Source organism: Nicotiana tabacum, chromosome 14 (assembly GCF_000715075.1).
Source record: "Nicotiana tabacum cultivar K326 chromosome 14, ASM71507v2, whole genome shotgun sequence".
Lineage (NCBI taxonomy): Eukaryota > Viridiplantae > Streptophyta > Magnoliopsida > Solanales > Solanaceae > Nicotiana > Nicotiana tabacum.
Window position 1 is genome coordinate 116,951,253 of NC_134093.1, and position 12,320 is coordinate 116,963,572.

General features: G+C 37.5%; 1 protein-coding gene across 1 annotated transcript; it reads left to right on the top strand.

Annotated features, from left to right (window-relative positions):
- Window positions 1-3,885: 3,885 nt before the first annotated feature.
- LOC107825946 (putative calcium-binding protein CML19) lies at window positions 3,886-5,030 on the top strand. The gene has a single exon (XM_016652881.2). It carries the CDS (start codon window positions 4,309-4,311, stop codon window positions 4,735-4,737), a length of 429 nt encoding a protein of 142 aa, XP_016508367.1. The 5' UTR covers window positions 3,886-4,308; the 3' UTR covers window positions 4,738-5,030.
- Window positions 5,031-12,320: the final 7,290 nt, after the last annotated feature.

A 12,320-nucleotide genomic window follows, 5' to 3' on the forward strand; every position in this document is an offset into this window, starting at 1 on the left:
TCCCACCAAACAAGAATCAGATGGCACAGAAACTATCAAGACAGAGTAAAGTACTCTGCTGAGGATATCCAAATGATGCAGATGAATGCTAAAGCCAAAGATATACTCTATTGAGGTCACACATAAGAGATACTCATCAAAACACTTTTTTATCTCACTTCAAATGGCATTCAGGTTTAAATTAATGTTAGAGTAAGGAGGTCAACAAAGTGAAGTTGCATTTCTGATAAATTTAGAAGAAACATAAGCAAAATTAAGCCGAAGTTCTTGTTATGATGGCCATGAGAGAGTGAGAAGCAAAAGTATAATTTTAATTTCTAGAAGAAATTTACTTTCTTAATTTTTTTTAATTAAATATATAATTTCTCACTTTTCCTTTTTTCTTTTCTTTTTCCTTTGTCTTCTTCTTTTACTTCTTTTCTTTTCTCCTACAGTTTCGTCTTCACTTTTTCGACATCATTCGTCGGCGACGTTGTCCGAATTTTCTTCTTCCATTTATCATATGCTTCTTCTTTCTTTTCCTTTCACATACAATTACACTGTTAAAAAGATTTATTCATATGCAAAGCAAAATACACCTAGAACTGAAAAAATATCTATCATCGAAAAATCTTTTCTACGCCGTAAAAAATGGAGTCAATGTAATTTTAATCGAAAGAATCATTTTTCTAACCCTATAGCACATATATACTCAGATCATTCACCATCACTCACCTATTAATTTTGATTACGCCTCGCCACCTATAATCACCAATCATAACCACATCCAAAACCCTCTATCACAATAGCCATTAAAGACCTTAAGCCAAGCATAACAGCCAAAAAAAAAAAAAAAAAAACCGAAGTTGGTGATTGAAGACATTGGGGTGAATCCTTGTTGTTCAGCTAGGTTAGGTGACGGAAATCAAATAGAGAAAGGAGAAAGGAAAAATAATAATAACAAAAAATTAGGAAGAGAATAAGAAATAAATAAAAAGTTTGATGAAATACCACGTGTCAAGGGTGATTGTGGTATTTTAAGGGTAAATTTATTCTACTTCAAAATAGTTCAGAGCAGGTAATAGGACCCTCGCAAAGATAAAGTATATAGTTGAAAATCCGACTATAGGTGAGGGAGGTATTTATGCATTTTCCTATTAATGCTCAATCAAAAGGAGTTCTTGATCCTCCCAAATTTATTAAAGAAAAAACGAACTAAGACTATCACCCATGAACAATCTAAGTGGATCAAGGCAAGCAAAAGTGTAAAGTTCACACCACTGCCTCATTAGGTAAAAAGAAATTTGATTCATCCCATTTCAAACAAGAAGGGACCAAAGCTAGTCTAGGTTCCCAAATCTAACTTGTGAATATTTTTGCAGACTACACTGAGAGGGAAAATGACGATTGGTATCTGGACAGTGGATTCTCCAGGCACATGACTGGTAATAAGAAAAATTGCATCTCCTTGTAAGATTGTTAAATAACTCTGACAAGCCATAAACGATGTTTACTTTCAGAAGTACCTTCTTATCTTCCATAAATGCCACTTCGGGCGCCTATTATCCGCATAACTTTTCTGCATGCTCTGAGCTGTCCGAAGCGGTTCTTGAATCAACTTCATATTCTCCAAAGCATCACGAACCAATTCTATACCCAACAACCTGGCCCCACAATGCTCAAACTAACCAATAAGAGAAGGATATTGTTTCACATACAAAGCCGCATACGGAGCAATCTGAATAGTAGACCGATAACTATTGTTGTAAGAAAACTCTGCCAAAGGTAAAAATTGATCCCAATGACCTACAAAAAAATCACACAAATTCGCAATATGTCCACAAGAATCTGAATAGTCCGCTCGGGTGAAATGTTGTGATAAGCTCCACATATGTACCCAACTCCCGCTGAACAGCATTCCAAACGTGAGATATGAGCTAAGTGCCACGGTCTGAAATGATAGAAATAGCCCACCATTAACGACCTAATGAACCATAGGCTTCATATGGCTTTCTGTATTTTGGATGAGAGCCAAATTGCTCTTTGTGTGTACTTGATGCTTATGCTACTTCTGCTTCTGCAGTATATAGTTTGCAGCGTGCAATACAGCCAAAGGGATCGTTAGGTGTTGGTTTGTCGGGGAATTTTTCATTCTTTGCCAGTCTGCCTCGCTATTTTGTGACTCTTTTTTCTCCTCTGCTTTTACCTGTAATTGTACTATATCAAAATTTATGTTAGAACATATCATTTCACTGAACTCTAACTCTAATCACAATTGCTTTTTGAAAAATTACAAAGACTACAAGGCGTAGTTGAGGGTAAAGATCTGTGGTCTACAATTCCATATCAGTGCTTTCCTATTTCAAGGTTTGGTGTTAAAAATATTTTTAGTAAAAGAATGAAAACTGTTTTGGCCAGCTATGTTAACATTTTATACTAATGCTAAAATTAGTTCAGATTAGTTTGGTTGGCCACCGAAACCGTACCGAACCGAACCAAACAAGAAATACCGAAACGTATCGAATTACTTTGGTACGATATTTGGTATATACAATTGATATATTGGATACCGAATATCGAACCGTAATTCTTAAATACCGTACCGAAGTACCGAACGTCCACCCCTAGTCCATGCCATAAGCGTGAGCTCGGGTGACCGACCCCGAATTTCTCAAAATTTTGCGGGCCCATCAAAAACGACTTAATGAATAATAATCATCACCGTTCCACTTTTTTGGCGTATTAGGGCCATAAAACAGGAATTCGGGGCGATTCCCATATTTTCGTGTGCTATAGTTCACATCAGCTGCGTGAATTCGGGCGACAGGCCCCGAAACTCCTAAAATTTTGCGAGCCCATAAAAAATAACCTAATGAACAATAGTCATAGCTTCCCCATGATCGTTCTTCGTTTTTTAGGTTTTAGAATCATAACACAAGAATTCAGGACGATTTCCAGATTTTCTTGTACTATAGTCCACTTTATCTGCATGAACTCGGACGACCGATCAAGAATCTCCTAAAATTTTGCGTGCCCATAAAATACTAACTAAGGAACTATACATATTTCTAATTCTGAATATGCCAGTTAGCTATTGAACCTAACAAACCGTTCTAAACTGTTTTTAAAATTCAAATGACTGTAACTTTTCAATCGTAAAATCAAACCTTTAAATACGTAAATTGATTGGGTTGGATTACGTTGTATCCGGACTTTACACCCCCATATAATAAGTGGCTGAAAAACCTACTCTTTTGTTATTTCTCGGGCTCCGCACATCCGCCTCTTTTAAGTAAAATATAACTAACAATAAATTTAGTATAATCTCACAAAGCAAGGTTTGGGAATCTTAGAGTATACTCAAACTTTACCTTTATCTTGTAAGTTATAAAATCTGTTTCTGATAGACCCCGGCTCAAAGTAAAAGTGAAAAGGAAACAGAAGTAACAACAACAAAATGAGGTGGTAAGGTGACCGGGTGATAGAATAATCGAAGCGAAAGAATCAACATATAGTAAAAGAAATCTACGGATCAGAAGATATCAAAATAGGAGACAAATACTAATTCTACCGGCATGTAAAAGAAACTACTAATCTTCTATCCGAATTGTCAACCTCCACGCTTCTATCAAGTGCCTCTTTTAAGTAAGATATTTAAGATATATTTGGCTTTCAAATTTTCTTCTACAATTTGACTTTCATGTCTCCTTCCACATATCTTGGAACATTCTCAGATACTTCTGTGTTGCTTCCTGGATTTCTCGAAACCTAACATGTCGATTAAATTCATCAACCCTACACGCCAAACTCACCAAACAATTAATCTTCCTAGTTTCTTTACGCGGAATTTTGCCGTTTTCTAGTTTCAACAACATACATATATTTAGATTTGTGTTTTGGTTTCTTCAATTCGCAGTGCGTCGTTGAATTCTCTTCTTCTTCTTTTTAGGCTTATAGTTGAATTTTATACTTCCTTTTTCACGTTTATATTATATTCCTTGTGAAATATTCCTATCCTGATAAGGTGATATCACAGTAAACAATAGAGGTTATAATATTGCGCAAATATAGTAAAAATACCTTTTTCGTGTTGATCCCTTTACACATGGTGATCCTTCTAGCGTAGCGGCAAACGCAAAGGTGATTAAAATTTTGTTTTAGGTCATAGGTTTAACTTTGAGTGAGTCATTTGTGCATTTTATTGAATTCCCTCGTTGGATTCTTTGGCTCCAGGGTACATTAATATTTTCTTGTGCTCAAGTTTCCGGATCAACAAAAACACTTTTCTCTATTTCTTTTAGTCATTCTCTCGTTTGATTATAATTAAGGATGGAAGTATACCAGCAGCAGTACAGGCGACTACTTGACCGCCTAGATGAAAACGGAGATGGGAAAATATCAGCATCAGAGTTGCAACAATGTGTACATTTGATTGGCAAAGATATGTCATATGACGAAGCAAAGGCTGCGGTTGCAGCCCATGACTCGGACGATGATGGCTTATTGGATTTCGATGATTTTGTCAGATTAGTAGAAGATGGGACCGAAGAAGAGAAGGCGCGCGAGTTGAAGGAGGCATTTCGGATGTATGAAATGGAGGGATGTGGATGCATTACTCCGGAGAGTTTACAGAGAATGCTCGATAGATTAGGGGAGTCGAGAACTATTGACGAGTGCAGAGGAATGATTGCGAGATATGATATTAATGGCGATGGTTTACTGAATTTTGATGAGTTTGTGATCATGATGCATTGCTAGACGTGAGTTTGTAGTGGGTTGCTCTGGTGATGAGCACCCTCCACTTCCAACCAATAAGTTCTAAGTTCGAGTCACACCAAGAGCAAGGTGCAGAGCTCTTAGAGGGAGGAAATAAAAAAAAAATCCGCTTTGTGGTGACAGGGGGTTTTGGCTAGACATTAGTTATATGTCAAGTTGTTTGTGATTGTGATCTTGTTCTCCTTGTTTAGGCCTTGTACTTACGCTTCGTTAACAATTTGTATTGGTAAATGAAGGCACATTCTTTCTGTATAATTTATTTGAATTATCACTTACTCATTGTGCATCAGATATCTATATATGCATATCTCCATATTTAATTTCTAGAGTGGCTATTCATTGACGCATGCAAGGCATTTCTTTTCAATTACAAGTTCATACTATAGAGAGTTTGTTGATTTTTGCTCTTTCTCAATCTCCTCTTCTTGAGTATTAATCAGTTTTTATTTTTATTTTTTTCTACTAGTTTATTTTTTTATGTTATGAATATGTCTCTTAATTACTAGTTTCACCTCTACCTGCTTTAGTTATAATTAATTGCTTCATGATCCACTCTTATTGCTTATTTGATTCATCCGTGCCTTAACTGAAATTGTTATCTCTTCTATTGCCATATTATCATTTCCTAACTGCTTATCTTTGTTTGAAGTTATAATTATCTCTTTTGTAATTGTTCACCCTTAATTGAGGCTATGATTATCTTTCTGCTGCTTATCCTTATTGAATTTGTTGTATCTCTTTCCTATTTGCCCAACCTTAAAAGACAGGTTAGGTATTTGGGTAGTGACAATAACCTTACATATAAATATTTAATCAGTTTTATTAATGTAATAGGTCTTGACTTATGTACAGACCTAAAACTTAAAAGTCTTATCAAAAATGACAAACTTCAATCCAAAACAGAGTTAGGTAGTTTCTGCCAAGACTTTGGTTTTAAAACAATTGCTGCCCCATCTAAAAGAGCAAAACAACATAAAAAATCTTCTGAAAAATCCAAAAGACACCATAAGTGTAAAGAAAAGAAGGAAGGAATCCCTAAAAAGAGAAGGTTCAAAATGCGTTCCAAAAGGGAACACGGTGATAAATGTTGGTCATGTGGAAAGACAGGGCATAGAGCTAATGAATACTCAGTCACCAACAAGAAAAAGAAAAAGATTAACAGCACCTCATCGTTATCATCAAATGATAGGCAATTACTCTCTAGGGGAATTATCATTATTGACTATGTGAAGTTAAGCGATAATATTTCAGATCCATTTACAAAAGGCCTAATTAGAGAGGTAGTTGAAAGATCATCGAGGAGAATGAGACTATGGCCGAGGACAAGTCATTGTGGCTGTAACTCTACCTAGAAGACTGGAGATCCCAAGATCTAGGTTCAAGGAGCTCAAACAAAGTCATTAATGACGGTTCAACATTATCAAATAAAATTTCTTTTGGGTCCATTCTCATGATGAGACAATGTTCAGTACCAAGGATAACACATTAAGGCTTTTAATGGTTTCTACGTTTGATACGGGGTATATCAAATAGTGTATCTACGGGATAAAATATTTAAGAATCACCTACGTAAGTGTGAAGTGTTAGTCGCTTCAAGGAGAGTTTTGTAAGGCCAATTCTCTATGCACTTATGAAACGGGCGGTGTTCATGGCTGATTCGAACAAAACAGTGAGAACCAACGATGGTTAAGGGTTGATTGTGTGACTTATGGTTGTCTAGGTATACACCAAAACTCGACGGTTTAAAGATAGCTAATCTACCGATTGACCGAGTATATCCGACATATGTTCACTACGGAAAGTTCAAAGGAAAACCTACTTATCCAGATGCGATTAATCCTTACTTGCGAATCACACAATATTTTTGCATATTTTTTAAACATATTGCCATTCCCCATTCATGTGGGGGATTGTTAGGTTTCGTGAATGGGAAATGGAAAAGTCACATTTTGAATTGCACCTCTTCATCTCACCCTTTTCATTGTCTATAAATTTAGGGGCTTAGCCTCATTTTTCAGTGATGAAAAATTTGAAAACTTCTCCCCTCTTTTCTAAAAACTTCTCCCCTCATTCATCACTGAAAAATAAATTATTTATTGAAATTCTTTTATGATTTATTTATTGAACTAGTGTTTCCTTTTCCTCTGATTTTCTGATTTCAAACACAGATTACCAACAAGGATTATATAGATTTTGCATCCCAACTCAACTATTTACAATGTGTACAGTAAATCATATATAATCATCAAACAATACAATAATATGATACATAATCAGAGGTCAACACGAGGTTGAAGTATCATAATATTTTTTTTATATTATTGATGTTGGTCGAAATTGATATAGTAACACTGCAATTTTATACAAAACTAGATAGCACAGGTGTAGAAAATTAATTGTGAATAATTCAAACATTAAACGATAATAATTTTGCGCTCGATTGTCGGATTGGCGTGATTTATTTTTGTTTTCAGGTATATTTTCGAGATCTAGCCAGACAGCCAAAGCAATTTTGAGAATAACAGCCCATTCAATTTGTATTTCCACCAAAATGGGTGCAACATTTTAGTTCACTCTTATAGAAATATTATGAAGAAAATGAGTTCCAAGTTGAAATATTTACGGTATTGTGGATATGTATATCAATTTCAATGTAAGAGTTTCAATTTAAAAAAATGAAGCAAATATCATTTGTGATTAATATCTATATTAAAAAGTGCATAAATTATATTAAGTTGTAATTTGGCTCATTGCTTAAGCTTTAACATTTTGGGTATTGTTGTACCTTAACGACAAGGGTTCAAACCTTAATGAAAGCACCATCTAATCTTAATTATTATTTCGCATTTTATTGGTATAAGTTGAAAAGCATAGTTGCAATGGTGCATGGCACCCACATCAACCCCCGTCATAACTGCCGTCACGGCCACCACTTTGGTCACCTCCTCTTCCACAACCATGTCCACCATCCCATCACCACCGCCAAATCCTTTCCTATGGAATTATGAAGGTACATTATCCAATAATTAGGAAGTGATAAGCGGAAACATGTCGGTTGGGTTACAGCGGGGATAAAAATGACATGTCGTACACTGCCACCAACCACTACCAACCACCAATGACCATCACTCACCTCTTCCACCGCCATCGCCACCGCGTTTGCGTCCGGGGGCCCGAGTCCAAATGGAAGTCATGGGCTATAGCAGACGAAAATTTAGTAATCGGATGAAATTCTACTTATATGACCGTACAATGCCAAATAACGATTAACGGTCATGGCGAGGTGGTGACTATGTATCCTTAGGTCATTTTTGATGGCCCGAAAAATATTTAGGTGACCCGGGCCCATGCAGGAGGCGTAGTCTATAGCATAAGATAATCTAAAATCGGGCAGAATTCTACTTTTACGGCCGTGAAATGCCAAATAATGAGGAACGGTCATGGCAAGGCGGTGACTATATTTTCTTAGGATATTTTTTATGGCACAAAATACTTTTAGGCAATCCGGGTCCGGCGGCCCGGGCCTATGTGGAATGCATGTGAATCTTGTAATCGCACAGGATTTCAGTTTTATGACCGTAAAATGCCAAAAAATAAGGAACAATCATGACGCGGAGGTGACTATGGTTCCTTAGGTCATTTTGATGGCCCAGAAAAATCTTAGGCTATCCGGGTTGTGATGACCTGGCCGGTCATCTTGAGAGTTATAGCCTCGATCCCCTATTAACTATTTTCCTTGTATCTATTTCTGCTATTATGACTTGTCAGAAGGTTTCGTTTTGGTTTTTGGAGTATTTTGTGAAACTTAGTCTCTAAACGGAAGTTTAAGCCTTAGGATTTGGACCGTAATCAGAACTGTGTGAAGAGGACTCCAGAATGGAGATCTATCGGTTCTGTTAGCTCCGTTAGGTGATTCTAGACTTAGGAACGTGTCCAGATTGTGTTTTGGAGGTCTGTAGCTCATTTAGGCTTGAAATGGCAAAAGTCGAAGTTTTGGAGATTTTGACCGGTAGTGAAATTTTTTATATTGGAGTCGGATCCCAATTCCGGAAGTTGGAGTAAGTCCATAGGGTTGAAATGAAATGTATGCAAAATTTGGGGTCAATCGGACGTGATTTGGTTGGTTTCGGCATCGGTTGTCGAATTTGAAAGTTTCAAGATCTTTAAGTTTGAATTGGATGATGATAAGTGATTTTAGCATTGTTTGATATGGTTTGAGGGCTCGACTAAGTCCGTATGGTATTTTAGTACTAGTTGGTATATTTGGTTGAGGTTTCGGGGGTCTCAGGTGTGTTTCGAATGCTTAACGGGTTCAGTTTGGGACTTATGCAATTGTTGAAGCTACGGTACCTGGTGTAATCGCACCTGCACACTTTGGGCCGCAGAAGTGTCCATGGAGCCACAGAAGCGGTTTTGGACCTGTCAAGTTGGAGTCGCAGGTGCGGCGATAGATCCGCAGAAGCAGAAGAGGAGCGCAGGTACGGGCCCGCAGATGCGACCCTTGTTCGCAGATGCGGACCCAGTTCCCCTTAAGTGATTTTCACACCTGTGATGGTATTTCCGCAGGTGCGGTACCGCAGATGCGGTTGAAGGCTCGCAGAAGCGAGACCTCTGGCAGAAAAAGGGCTAAGTGCGAGGGTTTGATTTCATTCTTCATTTTTGGACTTGAGATCTCGGGAATTGGCAATTGTTTGAGGGATTTTCAGAGGAAGCTTTGGGGTAATGATTCCTAACTCATTTTTGGTTGTATTCCATTAATCTATAGTTGTCTTCACCATTTAATTTCAGATTTGGGGCTGAAAATTTGGGGAAGAGTTGAGAGAAGTTCTTAGGCCGAATTTTGGGATTTTGATCGAGATTTTGGTATCGGATTTGAGTAATTTTGGTATGAGTGAACTCATGAGTGAATGGGTGTTCATATTTTGTGACTTTTACCCATTCCGAGACGTGGGCCCGGGGAGACTTTTTGGGATAATTTTCTAATTTCTTGCTTTACCTTTGATTTCATTAATTAGATTAATTTCTTAAAGTTGTATTTATGGTATATAATTGATTTTGGTTAGATTTGGGCCATTCAGAGCCAGATATTCGTGGAAAAGTCATTGTTACCGATTGATTGAGCTTGGTTCGAGGTAAGTGGCTTGCCTAACCTTGTGTGGGGGAAATTCCCTTAGGATTTGGTGTTGTTATGATATGTGAGCGCCGTGTACGCTAGGTGACGAGTGCGTATACGGGCTATTTTGTGGAAAAACCTGATTTTTACCGAGTAATAGCATGTTTTCATCTTATCTGAGTATACTAGCATGTGTAGTTATCCTGTTAGCCAAGAATAGCATGTCTACATGTCCTAATTGCCTATTTAAACTCCTTGCAGCATGTTTAATAAATTCCGCTTCTTTCTTGACTTGTACTTAGTCTAAATTATAGGTTTCTTGCTATAACTGTTATATTCACTTGTTTGAGCTGCGTATTTACTTTGGGACTACGGGACGGTATCCCTGGAGATCCCCCCTGCATATTTACTTTTGAGACTACTAGGCGGTTCCTCGGGAGTTCTCCCTGCATATTTACTTTTGAGACTGTGAGGTGGTACCTCGGGAGATCTCCTTGCACTTTTATTTTGGGACTATGAGACGGTATCTCGGGAGATCCCCTGCTATTTATCCATGTGTTCTGCATTGCTACTTTGGTATATTCTCCTTTTTTTAAATTCCAGTCTCTTATTATATTGTTATACTCTCCTGCTTGTTTATTATATACAGCAGGGTCTTGACCTGACCTCCTCGCTACTCTATCGAGGTTAGGCTTGACACTTATTGGCTACAGCTGTGGTGTACTCACGCCCTTTCCTGCACATATTTTTCGTATGCAGATCCAGGTTCCTTTTTAGGCGATCCGGGTTTGGGGGACCTGGGCCCATGCGGAAAGCTCTGGGAATCAGACGGAATTCCAGTTTTATGGATACAAAATGCCAAAAACCGAGGAACGGTCATAGCGAGGCGGTGACTATGGTTCCTTAGGTCATTTTTGATATCCCTAAAAAATATTAGGCAATCTGGGTCTGGGGGCCCGGGCCCATGTGGATGGCGTGGCCTATAGCACACGAAAATCTAGTAGTCATGCGGAATTTCAATTTTATGGCCGTAAAAACGCTAAAAACGAGGAACGGTCATAGAGGGTCGGTGAATTTGGTTCCTTAGGTCGTTCTAGATGGCTGTCACGACCCAAAATTCCCACCTTCGGGACCGTGATGGCGCCTAGCATTTCACTTGCTAGGCAAGCCAATGTTAGAATAATATTAGCCATTTTAAAACAATTTTTTAATTAATTAATAACAAAGAAATAAATGCGAAAGTAAAGTCTGAAATCAAGTGAATAATCCATAATAATAGCAATATTTAAATACAATCCCTGAACTGGTGTCACAAGTGCACGAGCTACTAGAATAATACAAATAAAGGTCAAAATGAAAATAAAGTTGTCTGAAAGAAATACACAGCTATGATAAAGTGGGAGGGGACTTCAGAACTGCGAATGTCATGCAGCTATACCTCAAGTCTCCTGCGAATAGCTGAATCCAAGCAAATCTACTATACGCCGATGGGACCAACTCTGGTATCTGCACAAGAAGTGCAGAGTGTAACATGAGTACAACCAACTCCATGTACCTAGTAAGTGCCGAGCCTAACCTCGATGAAGGAGTGACGAGGTGAAGGCAGGTCACATACATTAACCTGTACGCAATAGCAATAGTAACAACAACAATAAAAATAAAACAGGTATCTCTTTTCAACAGTTGAAGACAACTCGGCAGTCATAACCGATTATTATTTCAATCAATTTCCGTTGCGGCTTGCAACCCCATCCCACAATATATTAATATTCAATTCTGTTGCGGCGTGCAACCCGATTCCAATATATCTTTTCAATCAATTCTGTTGCGGCGTGCAACCCGCTCCTCCAATATATTCATTTCAATCAATTTTGTTGCGGCGTGCAACCCTCTCCTCCAATATATTTATTTCAATCAATTCTGTTGCGGCGTGCAACCCGCTCCTCCAATATATTCCTTTCAATCAATTCTGTTGTGGCGTGCAACCCGCTCCTCAAATATTATGATTTACCAATTTTTATAAAAGAAATTACTCCAATAAATACAACAATTAATATGGAATTATAAGACAACAAGCATACAATAAGTATGATTTATTAGAAATAAGTGATGACAAGTAGAATCTAATTGTGGAAATTAAGAATGTAATAGGCATTTTAATAATTAGTTTGTGAAACGTCAAGTGACAATTAAGTCACATAAATCAAATAAGCATTTAGCAATTATAGCATGGATTCAAGGCATGATATTGAGCAAAGAACTTGAGAGGAACAATTAATATAAAAATTATTTTTTGATTTAAAATGATTTATGCTTTTTCAAATAATTATGCAAACAATTAACTTGACGACGTATAGACGCTCGTCACCTCTCCTATACATCGTTCACATGCATTTCACATAACAAATAATTTAAGGGTTCTATTCCCTAAAGTCAAGATTAATCATGACAC